The 27,590-nt window shown below is 41.4% G+C and overlaps 3 protein-coding genes across 3 annotated transcripts; 1 reads left to right on the forward strand and 2 right to left on the reverse strand.

The window, feature by feature from the left end:
- Positions 1 to 1,049: 1,049 nt before the first annotated feature.
- On the reverse strand, positions 1,050 to 8,720 carry LOC118455146 (uncharacterized). The gene is made up of 2 exons (XM_087852032.1): positions 8,711 to 8,720; positions 1,050 to 2,707 (listed from the first exon to the last, which is right to left on the reverse strand). The coding sequence occupies exon 2, from the start codon at positions 2,703 to 2,705 to the stop codon at positions 1,050 to 1,052; it is 1,656 nt and encodes a 551-aa protein (XP_087708158.1). The 5' UTR covers positions 2,706 to 2,707; positions 8,711 to 8,720.
- On the reverse strand, positions 7,575 to 8,321 carry LOC148106224 (uncharacterized). The gene has a single exon (XM_087829943.1). It carries the CDS (start codon positions 8,277 to 8,279, stop codon positions 7,647 to 7,649), a length of 633 nt encoding a protein of 210 aa, XP_087686069.1. The 5' UTR covers positions 8,280 to 8,321; the 3' UTR covers positions 7,575 to 7,646.
- A 10,776-nt stretch (positions 8,721 to 19,496) lies between the features above and the next one.
- LOC148106225 (uncharacterized) lies at positions 19,497 to 21,125 on the forward strand. The gene has a single exon (XM_087829954.1). The coding sequence runs from the start codon at positions 19,497 to 19,499 to the stop codon at positions 21,123 to 21,125; it is 1,629 nt and encodes a 542-aa protein (XP_087686080.1).
- Positions 21,126 to 27,590: the final 6,465 nt, after the last annotated feature.

Consider the following 27,590-nt stretch of genomic DNA (forward strand, 5'->3'; position numbering starts at 1 on the left):
GAATAATACTCAGAATGATATCATACTGGAACAAATAATCAGGCAATCATTTTCACAGCCACCAGGTGGCAACATTTCTTCTTCTCCACTAGTTTGGAAACTGATAGTTATTCTAAGAATGTCCACTAGATGGAGCCAAGTCCTTCGGAGCTGGTTTACTGAGTCTGTTAACTCTCATCTCTCTGTGTTTAACCCATTCAGAACCTGCTGATGAAGTTCATTCATGTGCACATGGAAAAAAATGTTATAATCATTTTGAGTTATGAACAGTTGAGGCCGATGCCGGTGTCAGACTGTTTACATCTCTCACACACGCCTACCTGTCACACCGTATCCACACAGCTCCCCCTGCTGTCCGACCTCCTCCAGTCCCTGCTCACATTACCAACAGACACCAGGACCGGACACCTGACTCTCCCTGCTTAAATAGAAAATATAAAAACACCTCCTCCCCCTGTGAGCTGTGTCCTCTTAAACACAAGGTCTCTGACCATTAAAACCTTGAACTCAACCAGTAAACTGGACTTTCTCTTCTGAACTGAGATGAATTAGCGCTGCTGATGTCTTGATGTATGAATGAGAATGTGAGTGAGTCAACAACACTGAGCTGAAAACTGACAGGATGACTCATTATAAAACCTCCTCATTTTAATGACAAGAGTCAGAGTTTTTCCTGTTTTCATGTGTTGGAATCAAACTTCACTTTATCTTCAGAGTCAAACAGAAACAATGAAAACTCTCAGAATGAAGCTGGAGATGATTTTTAATAACATGACATCTGCTTCTTTTACAATCACAGACAAGAGCAAAGAAGCACATAGAGATGATGATGATGATGATGATGATGATGATGAGTCAGTCCAGTCTAAAGGTTTTTGGTTCTGTTTGAATGAAGTTAAAGAACAGATCAAACTGTCCTGGATGTGTGATTGATAAGTTGTTTAGCTGTTTTCAGATTATTCTAAACTTTCTGTGACTCCACATCTGTTTTGTTGATTCTCTCCTCAGTGTCTGAGTTTGCATCACGTTGTCTTTCCTGCAGAATCCTGCTACTGATTGGAAGATGTCAAACTAAGTCTCTTGAGAATCTTGTCCAGCATGATTTTCAGGGTGCTGATATCAGGCACAGAATAATCTAATTTGGCCACTGGGCTCCTGCGGATTTCAGAAACCTTTTCACATGTGTCTCCATAGTAACGATCTGGGCAGTTACACAGCCATTCATTGGAGTCCAGCAGCCTCTCACACTTTCCTCCATTCTGACAGGGATCAGGGTCACAGACGGGTAAGGATTTGGAGTAATAGATGTGGATGTTGTAGACCGAATAGCCCCACTTACAGCTGAAACTCTGCAGGGCTTTTGGGTCTACAGCAGAGTCAGTTGAAGAGCTGCTGTACATTACTTTGATATACTCTGTGACAGGAACACCAGCCACCTCATAACTGCACAGTTTTTTATGTTCAATATCCTCACACAGCTTCCTCTTTACATCATAGTTACCACCATAAACAGACACTCTCTCATACCGTATCTCCTGGTAACAAGAATTCAACAGATTCTTAACTTCTTCTTTTCTTTCTTCGTTTGTTTTCTGAGTATAGTCCACAGCCACAGTGATCTTACCCACAGGGACATTTGTCATATTATATCTATAGATGTACTTTTGCTCCTGGTCTGTGTTGTACACCAGCACCACCCAGTTATACCAGTTGTACTTGTTGTCCAGAGCCTTTTTCACCTGATCAGCGATGGAGGTTTTGTCGTCAGGATTCATTGCTTTTCCGATCTCCTCCACATCCTTCTCCATGTACTTCTTGTAGTTGTCCAGGCAGAACTTCACAGCTGATATCTGAGCTTCAGAGACATTCTTGAACATCTTGGTTTGTTCAGCTTCTTTGCCTGACGGGTTAAAACCAACCAGATCCCAGTAGAGCTGGTTGAGGAACATCCCCCTCCACAGCAAGCTGCTGAAATATATGTTATATTTACCGATCTCTCTAATGCTACATTTAAACTTCTTCCTCAGCAGGTCGTTGAGGTTTCCACTGAGAGACGTGCTGCTGACTGTCAGGTAATGGTAGAGGTTGGCCACACTGGCCTCAACTGCTGTGTTCTCATAGTAGTTGGTGAATATCTCTGCCAGTCGGAGTTTGTCTTCAGCAGTGTTTACCAACCCACTGTTCTCACGAAACTCTTCAAACTTCTTCCAGGCGTTGAGGATGCGGACCTCATCTTGAGAATAGACGCTGGCGTAGTTGAACCATTCTACATCTGTTGCCAGGTTGGAGATCTGGAGGGAGAGAGAGTCCAGTTTCCTGTTCACCTCAGCAAACCCTTCCCTCAGCTCCTTCAGAGGGTTTTCTTGAGGGATGAAGGCCAAGACCACATTGACAATGGGCGAGACCAGACCTCCGATGACGGGTGCCAAGCTGGCGATATTGGAGATCTCCTTCAAGACACTTGACAATGTTTGAACATTTTTCTTTCCAATCCTGTCGTTGATGAAATTCAGAACATCTTTTGCAGTCTGCATAGATGCTGCGACCTCCTCTCTGGTACGGAAAGGCAGGGCTCTTTTTACCCTGTGTGGTGGAGACAGGTTGGTGGAGGTGGAGTCATGTGACCGAGCAGAGGAGGTCGTCCAGTAAAGAAGGAGGATCAGTGAAGCCAACAGCATGGAGGTAGACCACCGTGGAGACGCCATGACTGCAACACAGATAACATAACATGTGACATTTTCCTTAATGCTGTACATTGAAGAGTACCTCACCCTCCCTTCACAACCTGCTGTTTTCTAGAAGTTTTCCTTATTCAAACTGACAGACTGAGAGTTTTGTTTGGTGCACAGACTGTGACTCTGTCCAGGACAAATTTGTGAAACTGGGCCATAAAACCAGCTCAGTGTCCTGCTAATGAAGCCCATATTGGACAGTTCATTAAGATTTACATCATGTCCTTTGATGGATGTGTACGTCTGACCTTCATACCAGAGACCAGAGTTCACATAAATTGTAAATGGTCTGTATTTGTATAGCGCTTTTCTAGTCCCTAAGGACCCCAAAGCACTTCACACTACATTCAGTCATCCACACATTCACAAACTGGTGATGCAGCTACATTGTAGCCACAGCTGCCCTGGGGCGCACTGACAGAGGCGAGGCTGCCGGACACTGGCGCCACCGGGCTCTCTGACCACATCCAGTAGGCAAACTTGGGGTTAGTATCTTGCCCAAGGATATTTGACATGCAGCCAGGAGGCAGCCTGGGATCGAACCACCAACCTTCTGATCACAGACCTGCAGGAACATTTGTCCCTTTATCAACTGAACCATGGCCACTCGTGTTTTTATTGTCTGAGCCTTCCCACACATCACCTATAACTTAGAGAGAGAGAGATGGGGAGACGTAGGGGAGGGAGAAACTAACCTGAACATCATCAATGATCTTTGGTAATATTTGGTTAGAAAAGATTTTTGAACTTCATCATAACAACATTTCAGAACAAAGTTTAAATGATGTGTTGTAGAAACGACTGTGGAAAATGTTTTTGTGAGAAAAACATTAACATTTAAATATAGAACATTTTCACATCATTGGATGAACACTGTGAAGTAATGACACAGTTCATGACTGTGGACAGAGCCTGGACAGGTTAATAACATCACAGCCTCATTTTACTGACCTCACTGGTGTGTAACATCTTTTCTCTGTAAGCTGACTGTATGAAGCAGGTGATGACAAATGTTTCTCTAAATATATCAAACATTAATATTCTATTGATTTTAAATGATCAAACAAAGATCAGGTTTTAGTTTCTGTCTTATGGAAACGAACCTTGAAGGACCAGAGACCAGTGAAATGCAGCATTTTATATGAAGTTCTCATTCAGCAGTATTTAATATTTGTGCCATATATCAGAACAAAGGAGTCATGAACAGAGGGGCAACAGGTGGTAAAAGAAGTGAACAACCTGTGGTCAGTCATGTTTGTCAGTCAAAGACTCACAATCAAAAAACCTGAAGTTTCCACTACACAAGTGAAACAATTTGATTTGATTGAATCTTTATTTTGAACATGTTAAAAAAGTACATCAACATAGAATTAAAAGAGACAAATAAACAAAGCAAAACAAAAAGAAAACGAGCAACCACAACTACAATATCTTTTATGTTCAAAAAGGAGCAGGAAGAAGCATGAGCTTATTTAATCCCACCCCTTTTCCACTATCTAGTAAAATTATAGACTACCGAAATACCTCCTTGCAATCACAATATATGTCATGTGTATTTTTTTATTTTATTTATTTATTTATTTTTTTAAATATATATACATATATGTTTCTATCTATCCATACATACGTATATACACATACGCACATATACACATTTTCAATAACCCCATTAACACCTCAAAGGATACACAACCTACAAATATATATATACCCATACCAACATACCCGTGCACCCGCACACACATGAAAATATTAGTCAAGAACACCCTATCAAATCTCTACCTCCTCCCTGTACCCTGTAAAAACCATCTCCTTAAACCGCTTTTTAAACTGTGCCATGCTCGGACATTGCTTTATATCTTTACTTAGTCTGTTCCACAGTTTCACTCCACACACAGAGATGCAAAAACTTTTTAATGTTGTACGGATACGAGGATGTTTTAAATTTAATTCCCCCCTCAAATTGTATCCCTGTTCCCTTTTAGAAAACATTTTTAGAATATTGTCAGGAAGCAGGTTATTTATTGCTTTATATATAATTTGTGCAGTGAGAAAATGAACCAGATCTGTGAATTTTAGAATTTTTGATTTTAAGAATAGTGGATTTGTATGATCTCTGTAACCAGTTTTATGGATTATCCTTATGGCCCTTTTTTGTAATATAAAGATTGATGATAGCGAACATTTGTAAGTATTGCCCCACACCTCTGCACAGTAATTCAAATACGGTGCAATCAGGGAACAATAGAGAATGTGGAGTGATTTGTGGTCCAGAATGTGTTTTACTTTACTCAAGATTGAGACACTTCTTGAAATTTTGTTATGTATATGATTTATATGAGACTTCCAGTTTAATTTATCATCTATAATCACACCAAGAAACTTATGTTCAAGTACTCTTTCAATTTCCACACCATCTATATGAATCTGCACTTGTGCATTTCTAAGGGAATTCCCAAATAAGATTATTTTAGTTTTACTTAGATTTAGCGATAGTTTGTTCCTGTCAAACCATTTTTTAATTTTGCACATTTCTGATGTAATTGTATCCAGCAGCTCCTTTAGATTCCCCCCAGAACAAAAAATATTTGTGTCGTCTGCAAATAATACTAATTTTAATATATCAGATGCCTTACAAATATCATTTATATAAATAATAAATAATTTTGGACCCAGTACAGAGCCTTGTGGAACACCACAAGCAATGTCCAAGCATGATGAGGAATGGACACCCAGCTTCACAAATTGTTTCCTGCCACTTAAATAATTTTTCACCCATTGCAGTACAACCCCCCTGATCCCGTACCGTTCCAGTTTATTAATTAATATGTCATGATTGATTGTGTCGAATGCTTTCTTGAGATCCAGAAATACTCCAGCTGCATACTGTTTCTGATCTATAGCATTCGTAATCTCCTCAATTGATTCGATTAATGCCAGTGATGTTGATCTTTTTGATCTGAATCCATATTGACTGTCAGAGAGTAATTTATATTTATCTAAGAATTTGTCTAATCGTCTATTAAACAGGTTTTCTAGGATTTTGGAGAATTGTGGTAGTAATGAAACAGGCCTGTAGTTTGTGAAGTGGCGTTTATCCCCAGTTTTATACAGCGGCACAACTTTAGCTATTTTCATTTTGTTTGGCACTTTTCCCGTCTGAAATGATAAGTTGCAAATATATGTTAGAGGTCCTACAATTCCTTCAATGACCTTCTTGACAATTTTCATGTCAATATCATTACAATCAGTTGATGTTTTATATTTACACCTGTGTACAATGTCAATTATTTCTTTTTCCTCCACTGATGTGAGGAACATTGAGTTAGGGTTCCTATCAATCAGGTTTTCACTACAGTCTACTGATGGCAGTGACTCAGGAATTTGTTCTGCCAGTTTTGGTCCAATATTTACAAAATAATGATTAAAGCTGTTGACCTTATCAGCAGTGTTTTCCATAATATTGCCATTGTCGATAAAGTATTGAGGATAACTTTGCTGTCCAGAATTATTTTTAATGATACCATTTAAAACATCCCATATTCCCTTCATATTATGTTTATTGTTGTTCAATATTTTACTATAATACTCCTTTCTACATACACGTATAATATTGGTCAACTTATTTTTGTATTTTTTATATTTATTTTCAGCATCTTTTGTTCGTTGTTTTAGGAATTCCCTATAGAGTGTATTTTTCTTTTTACATGCATTTTGTAAACCCTTAGTGATCCATGGTCTATCTGAATATTTGTGCTTTCTGTTGTATTTTATTGTTGGACAGTTTTTATTGTACAATTCCATGAATATTCTTAAAAATATGCCATATGCAATATCAATATCAGTTTCTTTGTACACATTGTCCCAGTCCTGATTTAATAGATCATTCTTAAGTGCATTCATAGTTTCTTCTGTCCTTACACGTCTGTATCTCAGTTGTTCTTCATGCTGATTTTTCTTATAATTAGTGTCATAAACTGCAAAAACTGGTAGGTGATCACTGATGTCATTAATTAATATTCCGCTCATAATGTTGTTTTCCATATTGTTAGTGAAAATATTGTCAAGTAAGGTGGCACAATGTGGTGTAATTCTACTAGGCCTGGTTATTTTAGGATGTAAACTCAAACTGTACATAGTGTTTAGGAATTCGTCGGTCATTTTATGCTTTTTCGGATTCAACAGGTCAATATTAAAATCCCCACAGATAAACATAACTTTTTGATTTGTTTTAGAGAACATTTCCTCTATGAAGTCATTAAATACTTGAATACTAGAGCCAGGTGTTCTATATATACAGCTAATTATTACATTTTTCTCTTTTTCCTTAAAAATTTCAATTGTTATACATTCTAATAAATTATCAATTACAGTTGTCATGCTTTCTACCACCTTGTAATTTAGGTTTTTATCCACATACACAGCTACTCCCCCTCCACTCTTGTTCCTTCTATTTACAAAATTCACTTCATATCCCTCCAGTCCAAAGTCCAGTCCTTTCTCCGCATTGATCCATGTTTCAGAAATGGCAATAATTCCAAATGGATTTGACAACTCATTTAGATATTCCTTTATATTGTTGAAGTTGGCATACAGACTTCTGCTATTAAAATGGATTATTGATAATTTATTTTCCGTGTTGATGGTGTGCTTAAACTGTTCATCAGTGAAGTAGCAGCAGTTACTGCTGATGTTGTAGAAGAAGTTATTTTCCGGGTCTATATCCTTTTCTAAGTCTAGAACATTATGGTCTGTGTATCGAAATGTTTTCAGTTCAAGATTATCATAAAGAGAATTCCAATGAGTTATACTGATATTGTTGTCGGATGCAGATGAAGTTCTTTTGGACTGTGCCATGTGTTGTGTTTTGTGTCATGTCACATGTGTATTCATACCTCCAGAGTAAGTTGAACCTCAGTATTTGTCCAGCTCCTCCATATTTCTGATGACCAACACTTTGGCTTGTTCCGGTGTTCCATTGAGTTTAATGAATACTTTGCAGTTGGTGGTCCATGTATTTTGAATTTTTCCCTGTTTCTTCAAGTAACGTGCCTTCCTGGCAATGTCCGCATTTCTTTTTATCAGATGTTCATTCATGAAGACATCGGATCCTTTCAGTTTCTTTCCTTGTTTTAACAGTGCTGTTTTGTGTTTTCTGTTTGCAAATCTCACAATGATGGCTGGTTTGTCACTGTCATTTTTTCGGGGTAGAGGGTGGCAAGCCTCAATGTTGTTATAATCCACTTCCACACCTTTGGACCGTAGAAAGGTAGCCACTTGATGCTCCGTGGAGTTGACATCTTCCTCTCCTGGCCCTCCTACATTGTCGGCGGCGACCGCCCGGGCGTATGACCGGGGTTTGATGCGAAGCCCCGTGATGATGACATCGTTCATCCGGGTGTACTGCTCCAAATCCGCCACTCTGTTCTCCAGGTACGCCAGCCGCCGATCCTTCTCGGCGTTCTGGATGCGGAGAGCCTTAACTTCCTCGACCAGGTCCAGGATGGCTTTCTGCTGCAGTTTGACAGTAGAAATCTCCTCTGTCATAAACTCCAGCGACTTCTTAATATCGTCACCTTCCTCGGCTGACAGAACTTTTTTCGGGCCCAACAATGAGGTCGATCTGTGTCAAACCAGACAGAATCCAGGAAAGAGATTTCAGCACATCTCAGGTTTTGATCAGTTTAAATCTTTAATGTTCAGGTCCCAAAAATTAGGCCTGTAAAATATGTTTGGATTCTCACATGTTTCAAATTATTATTCACAGCCTTAACAACCTTTGTAGGATGGAAGACAAACATATTCTCAGTTTGACTGAACCATTAACAGATTGTACTGCAGCCTATTGATTTTCTATAGAGCCGCAGATTTGAGTGATACTGAAGGTATCATAAACCTGGACCTCTGTACATTATCTGTATGTACCTATGTTTAACTGTACGATCCCTGTTAGATAAATAAATGTTAAAGACTCAGACCTGGGAAGAGGCTTGGAGAGCTGGATACTGGACCAGAAAGGTGAGGCTGGTGGAGCTGATCAGCAGGTAGTCTGGATGGTTGTTGGATGATGGTCTGTGACCACAGTCTGGAGGCTGTTGATCTCTGAGCTCCACACAGCACAACCAGTTATTCTTATCAGAGGCTGACTGACCACACCCTCCCTTCAACCACATGATCATCATCCACTTTGGAGCAGGTGGAGCTGGAGGCACAGAGGTTTACCTTATATGGAGAAATGATAGGAAGACGACAGCTTTATCTGAACAGACCAAAACCACAAAGAGACTCTGTTCAACGGTCTGAACCACCTCGTCTTTACCAGTTAGAAAACACCACGTACAGTAGATGGCAGATATGAATTGTAGCCATGAGACAGTGGTTTACCTCCCTTCTTCTCTCTCTTATACACTGAGTATGCACACTAATGTTAACAGAGTATGGTATACCACCATCAGAATCAGGGCCTGGTGGTGGTACGCCTCCATAAACCAATCAAGTGTCAGGAAATATAGTCACAGTCTCCCCTTCTGTTCCTGAGGTATGGTGTTGAATAATGGACAGAAAGGTTATGATGTCACACTGAAGCTAACCTTTGACCTTTTGGATAGAAAATGTCATCACTTCATCACTTTAACCTCTTAGGCCTCTGGCAGAAATGAGTCATAATCAGTACATTAGTTATGACCTTCCACCTTTGACCAAAATCTAATCCGTTTATCTCTGAGACCAAGTCAACGTTTGTGTCAAATTATAGGAAATTCTCTCAAGATGTTCCTGAGATATTTTCTCCATGAGAACAGGACAGACAGACATCCTGAAAACATGACATCTCTGTTACTGGTGCAGAGGTTATCAGTAATCAGTAATCAGTATAACTGTAGGTGTCAGGCTCCTAACACAGCACAGTGTCTCTGTTTGTGATGATCTCCATCAACAGGACGACCCACCCTTGATGTCAGGGATCATCACCGGTGATCAGAGTTGGGTCTATGGCTGCGACCCAGAGACCAGACAGCAGCCTTCACAGAGTTAGAGCTGCAGACCACAGACAAAGGTCCGGTACACCTGCAGCTGGTGCACTGCTGTGGCTCGTATCAGAGGGTAGGGACTAACTAAGTATATGGTGGTTTAAGTTGGAGGACTCGTCGACTTCATCACCACTGAAACTCAGATTTGTCTAAAAGCTCCAATGAGTCCAACTTGACACTTAATGAGACAGAAGAGGCTGAAAACCAAACAAACATGGACGCCTCTGGTCAGCCAAAGTCTGCTGGTCATGTGATTAAACACTAATGTCATGGATATGGTGTCACATGTTAATCCTGACCAACTCCGTCACCACCAACGTCTGTCTCCACCGTCCATCACACAAGACAGAAGAAGTTCTTCCTGTTGAATCAAACAGACGAACACAGAGTGAGTCCTGATGGAACAGACCTGTGGATCCACAGTCACATTCAGTCTGTTAAAGAACATCCAGTAATGAAAGGACAAAAGAAACTCAGTATTTGAATAGATAGCAGGTTCTGTTCTGTTCTGGAGAACGGCTACTACTACTACTGTTACTGCTGCTACTACTTGTTAGAGTGAATTGTTAAATGTTTGTCATTTTTATGCTTACCATCTGTACAAAAGATGATGAATAAGTCTCTAAAACCAGCGGGGCTTGTGGAAACACAGACCCAACACTACTTCTACTACTACTGCTGCTACTACTGCTACTACTTGTTAGAGTGAATTGTTAAATGTTTGTCATTTTTATGCTTACCATCTGTACAAAAGATGATGAATAAGTCTCTAAAACCAGCGGGGCTTGTGGAAACACAGACCCAACATTTATTTGGTCCTTCGAGAGCCGGAGCCTAACACATCGCATTCACCGAGGAGAGGGAGAGGACGCCACCGATAGTTTGCGCCTGAACTCCCCTCGGGATGGATGGCGATTGACGGGGTACAGAGACTCAGTGAGTACAGAAGGCCTTAGAGAGCGGCTACGTACCCGTGCGTTAAAGCAGGTACGTGAGTGCGCAAGCTGTGCGTGTAGACGCAAGCTACCTGGTTTCACCACCAGTGTTTTTGTTTGAATCTTTTTGATTTATTTAAGGAGGGTTAAGGACGGTTTCTCCACCGAAAGGAGGAAAGAGCTCTATAAAAATAAAAAAGGTTCTCCGCAGTTAAAGGCGTTGAGTGTATGGTATGGTTTCTCCACCAATGTTAAGGAGGTAAAGAGCTCACCGTGGTAAGGGGGATTATAGGCCTAAAAAGAGTGTGAATGAGTGTATGTGGTTGTGAGTGCCAGTAAAGTGAACGCAGCAGCACAGAAGGAAACCTAAGCGGTGTTAACGGGATTCTGTGACCTGTTGTGTACACGTAGCCTGGGTTTTGGTGTAAGTCGTGTTGCCTGTCGCAAACATAAAAGAAGTCTGCTTTGAAAGAGGATGAAATACACTGCAAAGTTTTTATTTGGCAGCACGTGGTGTGTGGATCGTTGACGAATGAAGTGAAATTGTGCTCTAAGCAGAAGCGAGTGTGAGCGTGTTTGACGTCACGGTGTGTGTGGAAAGGTATCCAGCTGGGGCAGACGTGGTTCTGCAGATCACCTGCCCAGTGGACAAAAAGAAATAAAATAGTTGTGTTGGTGAATGACAGCATGAAGAGTGTTTGATGTTTCTCAGTCTGAAACAGCTGTAATGCTACTTTCTGTTTGGAGAAAAGGACAGTTTAAAAGAACAGAGAGAGATGTGTGTTGTTTAAGCAGTGATGAGAATAATGAAAGTGTGATGAGAGAGGAACACAAAAACATACAGAAAATGCATTAACCATACTAACCCTACATGCACACACAATAAATGATACTCATGAAGACCAGACAGCATCTTAAGCATGAGATTCTGTTTGTCATCTTGTCCAAGTCACTAGTGAGATGAAAGTGATACATAGACTAGTGGACTGAATATTATAGGAGGACAGATGGTTGCATCATAGTTTGGTGTGTTCTACAGGTTTCCCTGTAGAGGTTGTCACACCTCGTCTCACTCACTGCACTACAAAGAAATGTACTGTAGCAAATGCACACTGGCTATCAGGGTATATTGTCTCTCTGCAGCTTCACACGCTTCCGTTAAAGCTACTATCTCTGCTGCTCAAGCAAATATGAAACATGCTAATTGTCCAGCACAGATAACTTCCTCACTATCTATTACAGTAAAACCTGTTTAACCTGTCCCTCTTCTGTTTTAAAACTCAAACCATCAACAAACCAAACCTTTCCCTCAACGAGTGGCACAGCTATTAAGTCATCCCTCGGCTTACACTCCTTCTCCACGTCCTCTCTACACTCATGAGAAGTGCCCTCTTCTGTCGTTGGCAAAAAGGCTTTGACAGATTCAGAATTGTGCACCGCTTTATGGTTATGTATGGTTGTGAGAGTAACAGTAACATTAAAGGCAAGTGTCTTGTAGGTGACAGAAATGTGATTTTAGTCTGCAGTAGTAGACATCTACCTCGTGTGGAACTAACAGTGTCAAAAAGGTGAAATGAACTATTTCCTGAAACATTGTACAGCTTAAGCTGCTGCACATACTGATCTCACGCATGGAGGTAAAGCACGAGCCACTAGAGCTAATCTTTTAAATGGTAAATGGCCTGTATTTATATAGCGCTTTACTAGTCCTTAAGGACCCCAAAGCGCTTTACATATCCAGTCATCCACACATTCACACACTGGTGATGCAGCTACATTGTAGCCACAGCCGCCCTGGGGCGCACTGACAGAGGCGCCCCAGATAGTAGTTTAGGATAGTAAGTTACTGGCTTCACTTGTGGAAAAAGTGCTGTTAGTTATTTCACAGTCACCTGGCATTTGTGCTGTTCACAGAACCACAAGTCCATCGCTGGACCTCCTCTGCGCTGTCACTCTTGGAGCTTGGCACGCTCCCTCAGGTTCTCATGTTCCAACGCTCCTGGAAGCCCAGTAGCACAGCTCTCTGCGCGATGCTGCTGTGCTGGAGGTGATCTCTGATCCTCCTGAAGACTCTCTCCAGGCCTCAGCTTCCATCTTGTGGGCGATCCTCTCAGCCACTCCTTCTCGTTATGGCACCTCACGACATCTACAAATTTAAAAAATGACACTCCTCTCGCCACACGGCTTTTGCCACGTGTCAACTCCCCAATGAGACATGTACAAGAACGTTGCAAAGTCTCCCTAAAACAATCTCCAGGGTTTGTCCCTTGGAGCAGCTTCACTCCAAGCTGTAACCCTGTGTAAAAACGTTAGTCAGCAATTAAATGTTCAGCTTAACTCCTAGGTCCACCCGGAGCCTGTATCCTAGAAGACAAAGTCTTAAAGTTAAAACAACTTCACATTTGCAACCAACTATAGATGATAAGAGTAATAAAGTATTCAGCATCACAGAGACAAGGATCATTGCAGGTTTATTCTAAACTCATTAAACTCCTACTTTTTCTCATAATTTATTCCCAATCATTGAACATCTCAACGTCATTCCACATTGTAATCAGCGACTTTCTATAGTTAGACTGTGTAGAATTAATTAAGATGTACATGAGGATTCCTCCAACAGAGAACGGTCTGACTCTTTGAGATTATATATGTTAGAGCATTTAGAGTTCTAGTCTTCTGTAGTGATGATAGAAGAGCAGAAGAGAGAGCATATTAGCAGATTAGATGCTTGAAATGTTTAAAAGTAAAGTAGTCATGAGAACAAATGATCTGCCAGATGATTCTGTTTCTCCGCAGGAGCAGAGTCTGAAGTCTGGAGATTGGATGTTGATAAGGCCATGGAGAGGAAGTGCTGGTCCAGTCTGTGGTGGAAGGTTTCTATTGGGTGCTGCTGATGACGACCACAGCAGTGAAGATTGCTGGAAGAAACACTTGGATACATCAAGCGCACTGCAAGAAGGTGACACACATCCAGGCCAGCTCGGAGTCAGTGGCAGGAAGACCGGGTACAAAGGGGGGGGAAAGCCTCCAGGGCCCCTCGTCTCAATCCGGTGAAGAAACCAGCTGAGCCACAGGTACTCATCAGAATGGCTGGGAATGTGCTGTGCATCTTCTTGAGCCTGTGGACCCAGAGTGGGATGACAGGGAGCACACTGGGACAGAGCAAACCACACCCAGTGCCTGCATGGGTTTCCAACAACTACTGCAACACATCCAGGAGTAAACTTAATTGGAACACTGCCAACTGTTCAACTGCTCTGAACCTGAATGGACGGTTCCAGTAGCCGGGAAGGTGAACTGCTCTGGTACGACAGACCTGCTAGTCTGACTCAAGTATCTGACTCGCTGCAGGACATTGAACAGCTAAATGAACTGGAAACAGGCCAGTTGCCTATTTGTATGAAGGGCAATGGATTAGTCCAAGTTGGAGATTTATCATGAAATTTGTGCAGCGTCACCTATTCTTTTGTCCTCTGCAAGAAGGATGTAAACAGAGAAGCCTTTTGTCTACATTTACATCATAAACACTTCTCTCAAAGAAATACCAAGAAAGTATTGGAACGGGAGAATGAACGTTCTGCGGTGCTGCAGATGCTTGCGTTTGATGCGGTACTTGGATTGTTTTGCCACGGGTTCCCGGCATGCAATGCGCGAAAGTCACGTGGTCTGTCAGTCTGTATACAGTTGGATTGTAGTGACATGTGATTTTTGAGAATGTTGATTCTTCTTGTTTGACTGTTACATTCAGTTGTTTACTTGCAGAAATACATAATGAATCGCACGACAGGAGTAGATGCACCACAAGGCTGGATAGCTTGGTTATTGTCTGGTCCTTGGTGGCATCTTCTTTTGAAAATATTAACTCCTGTTTTTGGACTGTTGACACTGATTTGCTTATGTATAGGATGCATTTTACAGTGTATAAGATCAATGCTAACTAAAATGATTCCTAATACATTTGTTAATTATGTACTTTTATAACAATATGAATTGACTGAAATGAATGACATGACAGAAGCCTGTGTGTAAATGACGCCTGCGCTGAAAATGTTAAGCAAGAGATGCATGGCTAAGAATATATTACACAGGAATAATTTGGAGCATAAAAATCACAACACAGGAGCGAATGTTAGAGTGAATTGTTAAATGTTTGTCATTTTTATGCTTACCATCTGTACAAAAGGAATTCCACTTTCTCCCTTCCCAGCCTCTCGAGGCTCTGGGTGGGGGGCTGTAGTCTTTTATTACAGACACATCCTTATGAAGGTCTTTTTGATGTTAGCTTCCTGCCCAGCAGGAGGTCTCACAAACACACACACACACACACACACACACACACACACACACACACACACACACACACATTCCTACTTACATACAGAAGGTCACACATATACATACAACGCCTTGTCTTAGAACCATGTGGGCGTTGCTTTGCTGTGTGAACTGTTTCTCAATAAAAGGCAGCAGGAAGAGGCCAGATTTGGGGGTCATTTTCGTGCTGGACACAGACGAGGCCTCCCTTGCGCAAGTAATCAATCGATCGCTGACTGTCTTGTTTTCTTTCATGATGAATAAGTCTCTAAAACCAGCGGGGCTTGTGGAAACACAGACCCAACACTACTTCTACTACTACTGCTGCTACTACTGCTACTACTTGTTAGAGTGAATTGTTAAATGTTTGTCATTTTTATGCTTACCATCTGTACAAAAGATGATGAATAAGTCTCTAAAACCAGCGGGGCTTGTGGAAACACAGACCCAACATTTATTTGGTCCTTCGAGAGCCGGAGCCTAACACATCGCATTCACCGAGGAGAGGGAGAGGACGCCACCGATAGTTTGCGCCTGAACTCCCCTCGGGATGGATGGCGATTGACGGGGTACAGAGACTCAGTGAGTACAGAAGGCCTTAGAGAGCGGCTACGTACCCGTGCGTTAAAGCAGGTACGTGAGTGCGCAAGCTGTGCGTGTAGACGCAAGCTACCTGGTTTCACCACCAGTGTTTTTGTTTTAATCTTTTTGATTTATTTAAGGAGGGTTAAGGACGGTTTCTCCACCAAAAGGAGGAAAGAGCTCTATAAAAATAAAAAAGGTTCTCCGCAGTTAAAGGCGTTGAGTGTATGGTATGGTTTCTCCACCAATGTTAAGGAGGTAAAGAGCTCACCGTGGTAAGGGGGATTATAGGCCTAAAAAGAGTGTGAATGAGTGTATGTGGTTGTGAGTGCCAGTAAAGTGAACGCAGCAGCACAGAAGGAAACCTAAGCGGTGTTAACGGGATTCTGTGACCTGTTGTGTACACGTAGCCTGGGTTTTGGTGTAAGTCGTGTTGCCTGTCGCAAACACAAAAGAAGTCTGCTTTGAAAGAGGATGAAATACACTGCAAAGTTTTTATTTGGCAGCACGTGGTGTGTGGATCGTTGACGAATGAAGTGAAATTGTGCTCTAAGCAGAAGCGAGTGTGAGCGTGTTTGACGTCACGGTGTGTGTGGAAAGGTATCCAGCTGGGGCAGACGTGGTTCTGCAGATCACCTGCCCAGTGGACAAAAAGAAATAAAATAGTTGTGTTGGTGAATGACAGCATGAAGAGTGTTTGATGTTTCTCAGTCTGAAACAGCTGTAATGCTACTTTCTGTTTGGAGAAAAGGACAGTTTAAAAGAACAGAGAGAGATGTGTGTTGTTTAAGCAGTGATGAGAATAATGAAAGTGTGATGAGAGAGGAACACAAAAACATACAGAAAATGCATTAACCATACTAACCCTACATACATACACAATAAATGATACTCATGAAGACCAGACAGCATCTTAAGCATGAGATTCTGTTTGTCATCTTGTCCAAGTCACTAGTGAGATGAAAGTGATACATAGACTAGTGGACTGAATATTATAGGAGGACAGATGGTTGCATCATAGTTTGGTGTGTTCTACAGGCTTCCCTGTAGAGGTTGTCACACCTCGTCTCACTCACTGCACTACAAAGAAATGTACTGTAGCAAATGCATACTGGCTATCAGGGTATATTGTCTCTCTGCAGCTTCACACGCTTCCGTTAAAGCTACTATCTCTGCTGCTCAAGCAAATATGAAACATGCTAATTGTCCAGCACAGATAACTTCCTCACTATCTATTACAGTAAAACCTGTTTAACCTGTCCCTCTTCTGTTTTAAAACTCAAACCATCAACAAACCAAACCTTTCCCTCAACGAGTGGCACATCTGTTAAGTCATCCCTCGGCTTACACTCCTTCTCCACGTCCTCTCTACACTCATGAGAAGTGCCCTCTTCTGTCGTTGGCAAAAAGGCTTTGACAGATTCAGAATTGTGCACCGCTTTATGGTTATGTATGGTTGTGAGAGTAACAGTAACATTAAAGGCAAGTGTCTTGTAGGTGACAGAAATATAAGTTTAGTCTGCAGTAGTAGACATCTACCTCGTGTGGAACTAACAGTGTCAAAAAGGTGAAATGAACTATTTCCTGAAACATTGTACAGCTTAAGCTGCTGCACATACTGATCTCACGCATGGAGGTAAAGCACGAGCCACTAGAGCTAATCTTTTAAATGGTAAATGGCCTGTATTTATATAGCGCTTTACTAGTCCTTAAGGACCCCAAAGCGCTTTACATATCCAGTCATCCACACATTCACACACACATTCACACACTGGTGATGGCAGCTACATTGTAGCCACAGCCGCCCTGGGGCGCACTGACAGAGGCGCCCCAGATAGTAGTTTAGGATAGTAAGTTACTGGCTTCACTTGTGGAAAAAGTGCTGTTAGTTATTTCACAGTCACCTGGCATTTGTGCTGTTCACAGAACCACAAGTCCATCGCTGGACCTCCTCTGCGCTGTCACTTTTGGAGCTTGGCACGCTCCCTCAGGTTCTCATGTTCCAACGCTCCTGGAAGCCCAGTAGCACAGCTCTCTGCGCGATGCTGCTGTGCTGGAGGTGATCTCTGATCCTCCTGAAGACTCTCTCCAGGCCTCAGCTTCCATCTTGTGGGCGATCCTCTCAGTCACTCCTTCTCGTTATGGCACCTCACGACATCTACAAATTAAAAAATGACACTCCTCTCGCCACACGGCTTTTGCCACGTGTCAACTCCCCAATGAGACATGTACAAGAATGTTGCAAAGAAAAAAATTATGAATAAGTCTCTAAAACCAGCGGGGCTTGTGGAAACACAGACCCAACACTACTACTGCAACTACTGTTACTGCTGCTGCTACTAATACCACTACTACTACTACTACTACTACTACTACTGCAACTACTGTTACTGCTGCTGCTACTAATACCACTACTACTACTACTGCTACTACTTCTATTACTACTACTACTACTGCTACTACTGTTACTGCTGGTGCTACTAATACCACTACTACTAGTACTAGTACTACTACTACTACTGCTACTACTGCTATTACTGCTACTACTACTGCTACTAGTACTACTACTACTACTTCTACTACTTCTACTACTACTACTACTACTACTACTAGTACTACTACTACTACTGCTACTAGTACTAGTACTACTACTACTACTGCTACTACTTCTATTACTACTACTACTACTGCTACTACTACTACTGCTGCTGCTACTAATACCACTACTACTACTACTGCTACTAGTACTAGTACTACTACTACTACTGCTACTACTTCTATTACTACTACTACTACTGCTACTACTGTTACTGCTGCTGCTACTAATACCACTACTACTACTACTGCTACTAGTACTACTACTACTACTGCTACTACTGCTATTACTGCTACTACTACTGCTACTAGTACTACTACTACTACTGCTACTACTTCTACTACTACTACTACTACTACTGCTACTAGTACTACTACTACTACTGCTACTACTGCTATTACTGCTACTACTACTGCTACTAGTACTACTACTACTACTGCTACTACTTCTACTACTACTACTACTACTACTGCTACTAGTACTACTACTACTACTGCTACTACTGCTATTACTGCTACTACTACTGCTACTAGTACTACTACTACTACTGCTACTACTTCTACTACTACTACTACTACTACTGCTACTACTTCTATTACTACTACTACTACTGCTACTACTGTTACTGCTGCTGCTACTAGTACTACTACTACTACTTCTACTACTTCTACTACTACTACTACTACTACTACTACTAGTACTACTACTACTACTGCTACTAGTACTAGTACTACTACTACTACTGCTACTACTTCTATTACTACTACTACTACTGCTACTACTGTTACTGCTGCTGCTACTAATACCACTACTACTACTACTGCTACTAGTACTAGTACTACTACTACTACTGCTACTACTGCTATTACTGCTACTACTACTGCTACTAGTACTACTACTAGTACTGCTACTACTTCTACTACTACTACTACTACTACTGCTACTAGTACTACTACTACTACTGCTACTACTGCTATTACTGCTACTACTACTGCTACTAGTACTACTACTACTACTGCTACTACTGCTATTACTGCTACTACTACTGCTACTAGTACTACTACTACTACTGCTACTACTTCTACTACTACTACTACTACTACTGCTACTAGTACTACTACTACTACTGCTACTACTGCTATTACTGCTACTACTACTGCTACTAATACTACTCTGTACTACACTGCTCTGTCGTTATCTGAGCTGCAGTTTAAACCTGTTCTCTGGGTCAAAGTCACATGACCTCTGCTGCGTCCTTAGAGCCTGTGGTTTAATCTGAACCATTGACTGTAGAAACCACTACAAATACATGCTGTTGGCTTCACTGATCCTCCTTCTTTACTGGACGACCTCCTCTGCTCGGTCACATGACTCCACCTCCACCAACCTGTCTCCACCACACAGGGTAAAAAGAGCCCTGCCTTTCCGTACCAGAGAGGAGGTCGCAGCATCTATGCAGACTGCAAAAGATGTTCTGAATTTCATCAGCGACAGGATTGGAAAGAAAAATGTTCAAACATTGTCAAGTGTCTTGAAGGAGATCTCCAATATCGCCAGCTTGGCACCCGTCATCGGAGGTCTGGTCTCGCCCATTGTCAATGTGGTCTTGGCCTTCATCCCTCAAGAAAACCCTCTGAAGGAGCTGAGGGAAGGGTTTGCTGAGGTGAACAGGAAACTGGACTCTCTCTCCCTCCAGATCTCCAACCTGGCAACAGATGTAGAATGGTTCAACTACGCCAGCGTCTATTCTCAAGATGAGGTCCGCATCCTCAACGCCTGGAAGAAGTTTGAAGAGTTCCGTGAGAACAGTGGGTTGGTAAACACTGCTGAAGACAAACTCCGACTGGCAGAGATATTCACCAACTACTATGAGAACACAGCAGTTGAGGCCAGTGTGGCCAACCTCTATCATTACCTGACAGTCAGCAGCACGTCTCTCAGTGGAAACCTCAACGACCTGCTGAGGAAGAAGTTTAAATGTAGCATTAGAGAGATCGGCAAATATAACATATATTTCAGCAGCTTGCTGTGGAGGGGGATGGTACTCAACCAGCTCTACTGGGATCTGGTTGGTTTTAACCCGTCAGACAAAGAAGCTGAACAAACCAAGATGTTCAAGAATGTCTCTGAAGCTCAGATATCAGCTGTGAAGTTCTGTATGAAAAACTATACACAGTACATGAAGAAGGATGTGGAGGAGATCGGAAAAGCAATGAATCCTGACGACAAACAAGACATTGCTTATCAGGTGAAAAAGGCTCTAGATGAGAAGTACAACTGGTATAACTGGGTGGTGCTGGTGTACAACACAGATCGGGTTGGCGATCACATGTTTTATAATATGAAGGAGGTCCCCGCGGGGAAGATCACTGTGGCTGTGGGCTACAGTCAGAAAACAGAGGAAGAAAGAAAAGTACAAGTTTGGAATCAGTTGAATTCTTGTGATTCAGAGATGTGGCAAAGTTATTCTGTTAACCACCCTCTGAGTGAGAGGATGGGGTGTGTTTATATTGAAGAGCAAGTACCACAATGCAGTGGAGAGGTTGCTGGTGTTCCTGTAAGAGAGTTTCTTAAAATAATGCACAGCAGCTATAAAGAGGACTTTGGTAAAGTTCCAGATGCCCTGCAGACTTTCGACTGTAAGTCGGGAGGCTTCGCATACAGGTTCTTTGTGCATTATTCCCAAACCTTACCCGTCTGTAACCCTGATCCCTGTCAGAATGGAGTAAAGTGTGAGAGGCTGCTGGACTCCAATGATTGGCTGTGTGAGTGCCCAGATGGTTACTATGGAGACACATGTGAAAAGGAGTCTACGATTAGCGTGGCTTCAGAGACTGATTTACAACATCCTGTGCCTGACATCAAACTGGACAAGATGGAGTCCAAATGGAAAAACATGGAGTCCAAACTGGAGGAGATTCTCAACAAACTTGGTTAGACATCTCCCAATCAAAGGCAGATTTCTGCAGGAACAACAACATAACGCACACTCAGAAACTAACCACCTATCAAGTGACTGAGGAGAGAATCAACAAGATAGATGTGGAACTAAAATAACTAAAGTAAATTAACAATCAAAGAAATACTCAATAAATCAGTTATCAATCACACATCCAGGACAGTTTGATCTGATCAGAGTTTGTTCTTTAACTTCTTTCAATCTGAATCAAAAAGCTTCAGACTGGACTGACTCGTCATCATCATCATTACTATGTGCTTCACTTCTTTGCTCTTGTCTGTGATTGTAAAAGAAGCAGATGTCATGTTATTAAAAATCATCTCCAGCTTCATTCTGAGAGTTTTCATTGTTTGTTTGACTCTGAAGATAAAGTGAAGTTTGATTCCAACACATGCAAACAGGAAAAACTACACAGGCCCTGAAAGGCAAGTGAGATTTTTAAAAATTATTATTTTTTGATGGGGCCAAGATAATTTTTCTAAGTCGGCCATCGAGAGCACCAAGACAAATCCTGATGGACCATAGTAAGTGTTAACTGCCCCCGTCAGTCTCTGGTCACATTTTTGCCATCAGGCTTTCTTTCAGAAAGACCTAAAATACAAATAATTAAAATACTGAAAATAATAAGTTAACAGGATTCAAACCCCAGTCTCCTGGGTGACGTCCTGTGTTTGATCCATCATCATCCATCCACCTTGACTTGTTGACGCTGTCATTCTTTATATGACCTCATCCAACTTCCTAAAGCCTCCGAAACACACAACCTTCACCTTCGCCAAAAGAAAGATATGATATTTATGTTATGTAACATACTTACACACAATACATAGACCCTATGTTTAGAGTTCATGGAGACATTTAAAATCACCCATTTAGACTGGGGACGTGGTGCATTGCAGCCTCTTGTGGCCAAGATCAGTATTACACCAATAAAAGGTATAAAAATCCTGACAGCATTTTCTTTTATTTGACTCTCAGGACAGCCAGGTGTGTGTGTGTGTGTGTGTGTGTGTGTGTGTGTGTGTGTGTGTGTGGAGGAGGTGGGAGTGTGGGGGTGGGGTGTGTGTGTTGTGGCTGTGAATGAGTCTGTAGGTTTTCTGGGATCTGATTGGCTGAAGCCACAGGTTTTTGAAAGGCCAGCCTCCTGCAGCTGCAGCTGGCCTTCCTATTTTAAACAGTTCTGAGACTTTGTGGCGGGAATTTTATCTGTTTTGATCTGGAGAACAGGTAAGAACTTGTTTTTCTGTTCACATCAGTTTTGGTTGAGTAGAGTGATGTTGAACTCCCAGGGCTGCTGCTCTGTCACTGAGCCCAGCTGCAGTTTAACAAGTTAAAGTTAAGTCAAACCTCTGAAACAGCGCCCTCTACAGGATACAGCAGCTGGTTCAGACTAAACCACAGGCTCTGAGGACGCAGCAGAGGTCATGTGACTTTGACCCAGACAACAGGTTTAAACTGCAGCTCAGATAACGACAGAGCAACAGCACAACGAATCAGTTTTGATGGAATCAGCCTGAAAGTAAAACTGCTCATCATCACTTCATTTAGGTTTTCATTCTTTCATTCACTCTAAAAAATTAAAGGGCTGAAATCTACAAATAACAGGATGAGGAACTGAAGCAGAGGTAGCAGCAGTAGCAACAGTAGTAGCAGTAGTAGTAGTAGTAGTAGTGGTATTAGTAGCAGCAGCAGTAACAGTAGTAGCAGTAGTAGTAGTAGTAGTAGTGGTATTAGTAGCAGCAGCAGTAACAGTAGTAGCAGTAGTAGTAGTAGTAGTAGTGGTATTAGTAGCAGCAGCAGTAACAGTAGTAGCAGTAGTAGTAGTAGTAGTGGTATTAGTAGCAGTGGCAGTAACAGTAGTAGCAGTAGTAGTAGTAGTAGTAGTGGTATTAGTAGCAGCAGCAGTAACAGTAGTAGCAGTAGTAGTAGTAGTGGTATTAGTAGTAGTAGGAGTAGTAGTAGTATTAGTAGCAGAAGCAGTAGCAACAGTAGCAGTAGTAGTAGTAGTGGTATTAGTAGCAGAAGCAGTAACAGTAGTAGCAGTAGTAGTAGTAGTAGTAGTGGTATTAGTAGCAGCAGCAGTAACAGTAGTAGCAGTAGTAGTAGTAGTAGTAGTGGTATTAGTAGCAGCAGCAGTAACAGTAGTAGCAGTAGTAGTAGTAGTAGTAGTGGTATTAGTAGCAGCAGCAGTAACAGTAGTAGCAGTAGTAGTAGTAGTAGTAGTGGTATTAGTAGCAGCAACAGTAACAGTAGTAGTAGTGGTAGTATTAGTAGTAGCAACAGTAACAGTAGTAGTAGTAGTAGGAGTAGTAGTGGTATTAGTAGCGGCAGCAGTAACAGTAGTAGCAGTAGTAGTAGTAGTAGTAGTGGTATTAGTATCGGCAGCAGTAACAGTAGTAGCAGTAGTAGTAGTAGTAGTAGTGGTAATAGTAGTAGCAACAGTAACAGTAGTAGTAGTAGTAGGAGTAGCAGTAGTAGGAGTAGCAGTAGTAGCAGTAGTAGTAGTAGTAGTAGGAGTAGTAGTAGTATTAGTAGCAGAAGCAGTAACAGTAGTAGTAGTAGTAGTAGTAGTGATATTAGTAGCAGCAGCAGTAACAGTAGTAGCAGTAGTAGTAGTAGTAGTACTGGTATTAGTAGCAGCAGCAGTAACAGTAGTAGCAGTAGTAGTAGTAGTAGTGGTATTAGTAGCAGCAGCAGTAACAGTAGTAGTAGTAGTAGTAGTAGTAGTAGTGGTATTAGTAGCAGCAGCAGTAACAGTAGTAGCAGTAGTAGTAGTAGTAGTAGTGGTATTAGTAGCAGCAGCAGTAACAGTAGTAGCAGTAGTAGTAGTAGTAGTAGTGGTATTAGTAGCAGCAACAGTAACAGTAGTAGTAGTGGTAGTATTAGTAGTAGCAACAGTAACAGTAGTAGTAGTAGTAGGAGTAGTAGTGGTATTAGTAGCGGCAGCAGTAACAGTAGTAGCAGTAGTAGTAGTAGTAGTAGTGGTATTAGTATCGGCAGCAGTAACAGTAGTAGCAGTAGTAGTAGTAGTAGTAGTGGTATTAGTAGTAGCAACAGTAACAGTAGTAGTAGTAGTAGGAGTAGCAGTAGTAGGAGTAGCAGTAGTAGCAGTAGTAGTAGTAGTAGTAGGAGTAGTAGTAGTATTAGTAGCAGAAGCAGTAACAGTAGTAGTAGTAGTAGTAGTAGTGATATTAGTAGCAGCAGCAGTAACAGTAGTAGCAGTAGTAGTAGTAGTAGTACTGGTATTAGTAGCAGCAGCAGTAACAGTAGTAGCAGTAGTAGTAGTAGTAGTGGTATTAGTAGCAGCAGCAGTAACAGTAGTAGTAGTGGTAGTATTAGTAGTAGCAACAGTAACAGTAGTAGTAGTAGTAGGAGTAGCAGTAGTAGGAGTAGCAGTAGTAGTAGTAGTAGTAGTGGTATTAGTAGTAGCAACAGTAACAGTAGTAGCAGTAGTAGTAGTAGTAGTAGTGGTATTAGTAGTAGAAGCAGTAACAGTAGTAGTAGTAGTAGTAGTAGTAGTAGTGGTATTAGTAGCAGCAGCAGTAACAGTAGTAGCAGTAGTAGCAGTAGTAGTAGTAGTAGTAGGAGTAGTAGTAGTATTAGTAGCAGAAGCAGTAACAGTAGTAGTAGTAGTAGTAGTAGTGGTATTAGTAGCAGCAGCAGTAACAGTAGTAGCAGTAGTAGTAGTAGTAGTAGTGGTATTAGTAGCAGCAGCAGTAACAGTAGTAGCAGTAGTAGCAGTAGTAGTAGTAGTAGTAGTGGTATTAGTAGTAGCAACAGTAACAGTAGTATTAGTGGTAGTATTAGTAGTAGCAACAGTAACAGTAGTAGTAGTAGTAGGAGTAGCAGTAGTAGGAGTAGCAGTAGTAGCAGTAGTAGTAGTAGTAGGAGTAGTAGTAGTATTAGTAGCAGAAGCAGTAACAGTAGTAGCAGTAGTAGTAGTAGTAGTAGTGGTATTAGTAGCAGCAGCAGTAACAGTAGTAGCAGTAGTAGTAGTAGTAGTAGTGGTATTAGTAGCAGCAGCAGTAACAGTAGTAGCAGTAGTAGTAGTAGTAGCAACAGTAAAAGTAGTAGTAGTGGTAATATTAGTAGTAGCAACAGTAACAGTAGTAGTAGTAGTAGGAGTAGCAGTAGTAGGAGTAGCAGTAGTAGCAGTAGTAGTAGTAGTAGGAGTAGCAGTAGTAGCAGTAGTAGTAGTAGGAGTAGTAGTAGTATTAGTAGCAGAAGCAGTAACAGTAGTAGCAGTAGTAGTAGTAGTAGCAACAGTAACAGTAGTAGTAGTGGTAATATTAGTAGTAGCAACAGTAACAGTAGTAGTAGGAGTAGCAGTAGTAGGAGTAGCAGTAGTAGCAGTAGTAGTAGTAGTAGGAGTAGCAGTAGTAGGAGTAGCAGTAGTAGCAGTAGTAGTAGTAGGAGTAGTAGTAGTATTAGTAGCAGAAGCAGTAACAGTAGTAGCAGTAGTAGTAGTAGTAGTGGTATTAGTAGCAGTAGCAGTAACAGTAGTAGCAGTAGTAGTAGTAGTAGTGGTATTAGTAGCAGCAGCAGTAACAGTAGTAGTAGTGGTAGTATTAGTAGTAGCAACAGTAACAGTAGTAGTAGTAGTAGGAGTAGCAGTAGTAGGAGTAGCAGTAGTAGTAGTAGTAGTAGTGGTATTAGTAGTAGCAACAGTAACAGTAGTAGCAGTAGTAGTAGTAGTAGTAGTGGTATTAGTAGTAGAAGCAGTAACAGTAGTAGTAGTAGTAGTAGTAGTAGTGGTATTAGTAGCAGCAGCAGTAACAGTAGTAGCAGTAGTAGTAGTAGTAGTAGTAGTAGTAGGAGTAGTAGTAGTATTAGTAGCAGAAGCAGTAACAGTAGTAGTAGTAGTAGTAGTAGTGGTATTAGTAGCAGCAGCAGTAACAGTAGTAGCAGTAGTAGTAGTAGTAGTAGTGGTATTAGTAGCAGCAGCAGTAACAGTAGTAGCAGTAGTAGTAGTAGTAGTAGTGGTATTAGTAGTAGCAACAGTAACAGTAGTATTAGTGGTAGTATTAGTAGTAGCAACAGTAACAGTAGTAGTAGTAGTAGGAGTAGCAGTAGTAGGAGTAGCAGTAGTAGCAGTAGTAGTAGTAGTAGGAGTAGTAGTAGTATTAGTAGCAGAAGCAGTAACAGTAGTAGCAGTAGTAGTAGTAGTAGTAGTGGTATTAGTAGCAGCAGCAGTAACAGTAGTAGCAGTAGTAGTAGTAGTAGTAGTGGTATTAGTAGCAGCAGCAGTAACAGTAGTAGCAGTAGTAGTAGTAGTAGCAACAGTAAAAGTAGTATTAGTGGTAATATTAGTAGTAGCAACAGTAACAGTAGTAGTAGTAGTAGGAGTAGCAGTAGTAGGAGTAGCAGTAGTAGCAGTAGTAGTAGTAGTAGGAGTAGTAGTAGTAGGAGTAGCAGTAGTAGCAGTAGTAGTAGTAGGAGTAGTAGTAGTATTAGTAGCAGAAGCAGTAACAGTAGTAGCAGTAGTAGTAGTAGTAGCAACAGTAACAGTAGTAGTAGTGGTAATATTAGTAGTAGCAACAGTAACAGTAGTAGTAGGAGTAGCAGTAGTAGGAGTAGCAGTAGTAGTAGTACTAGGAGTAGCAGTAGTAGGAGTAGCAGTAGTAGCAGTAGTAGTAGTAGGAGTAGTAGTAGTATTAGTAGCAGAAGCAGTAACAGTAGTAGCAGTAGTAGTAGTAGTAGTGGTATTAGTAGCAGTAGCAGTAACAGTAGTAGCAGCAGCAGCAACAGTAGTAGTAGTGGTAGTATTAGTAGTAGCAACAGTAACAGTAGTAGCAGCAGTAGCAGTAGCAGTAGTAGTAGTAGTGGTATTAGTAGCAGTAGCAGTAGTAGTAGTAGTAGTAGTGGTATTAGTAGCAGTAGCAGTAGTAGTAGTAGTGGTATTAGTAGCAGTAGCAGTAGTAGTAGTAGTAGTAGTAGTGGTATTAGTAGCAGCAGCAGTAACAGTAGTAGAAGCAGTAGTAGTAGTAGTAGTAGTAGTAGTAGTGGTATTAGTAGCAGTAGCAGTAGTAGTAGTAGTAGTGGTATTAGTAGCAGCAGCAGTAACAGTAGTAGCAGTAGTAGTAGTAGTAGTGGTATTAGTAGCAGAAGCAGTAACAGTAGTAGCAGCAGCAGTAACAGTAGTAGTAGTGGTAGTATTAGTAGTAGCAACAGTAACAGTAGTAGTAGTAGTAGTAGTAGGAGTAGCAGTAGTAGGAGTAGTGGTATTAGTAGCAGCAGCAGTAACAGTAGTAGCAGTAGTAGTAGTAGTAGTAGTGGTATTAGTAGCAGCAGCAGTAACAGTAGTAGCAGTAGTAGTAGTAGTAGCAACAGTAACAGTAGTAGTAGTAGTAGGAGTAGCAGTAGTAGGAGTAGCAGTAGTAGCAGTAGTAGTAGTAGTAGGAGTAGTAGTAGTAGGAGTAGCAGTAGTAGCAGTAGTAGTAGTAG

Source organism: Neolamprologus brichardi, chromosome 2, assembly GCF_056152115.1.
Source record: "Neolamprologus brichardi isolate AB-2024 chromosome 2, ASM5615211v1, whole genome shotgun sequence".
NCBI classification, from domain to species: Eukaryota; Metazoa; Chordata; class Actinopteri; order Cichliformes; family Cichlidae; genus Neolamprologus; species Neolamprologus brichardi.

Coding starts and splice junctions, on each gene's coding strand:
- LOC148106224 (XM_087829943.1), bottom strand. CDS start 8,279: ATGACAGAGGAGATTTCTACTGTCAAACTGCAGCAGAAAGCCATCCTG.
- LOC148106225 (XM_087829954.1), top strand. CDS start 19,497: ATGCTGTTGGCTTCACTGATCCTCCTTCTTTACTGGACGACCTCCTCT.
- LOC118455146 (XM_087852032.1), bottom strand. CDS start 2,705: ATGGCGTCTCCACGGTGGTCTACCTCCATGCTGTTGGCTTCACTGATC.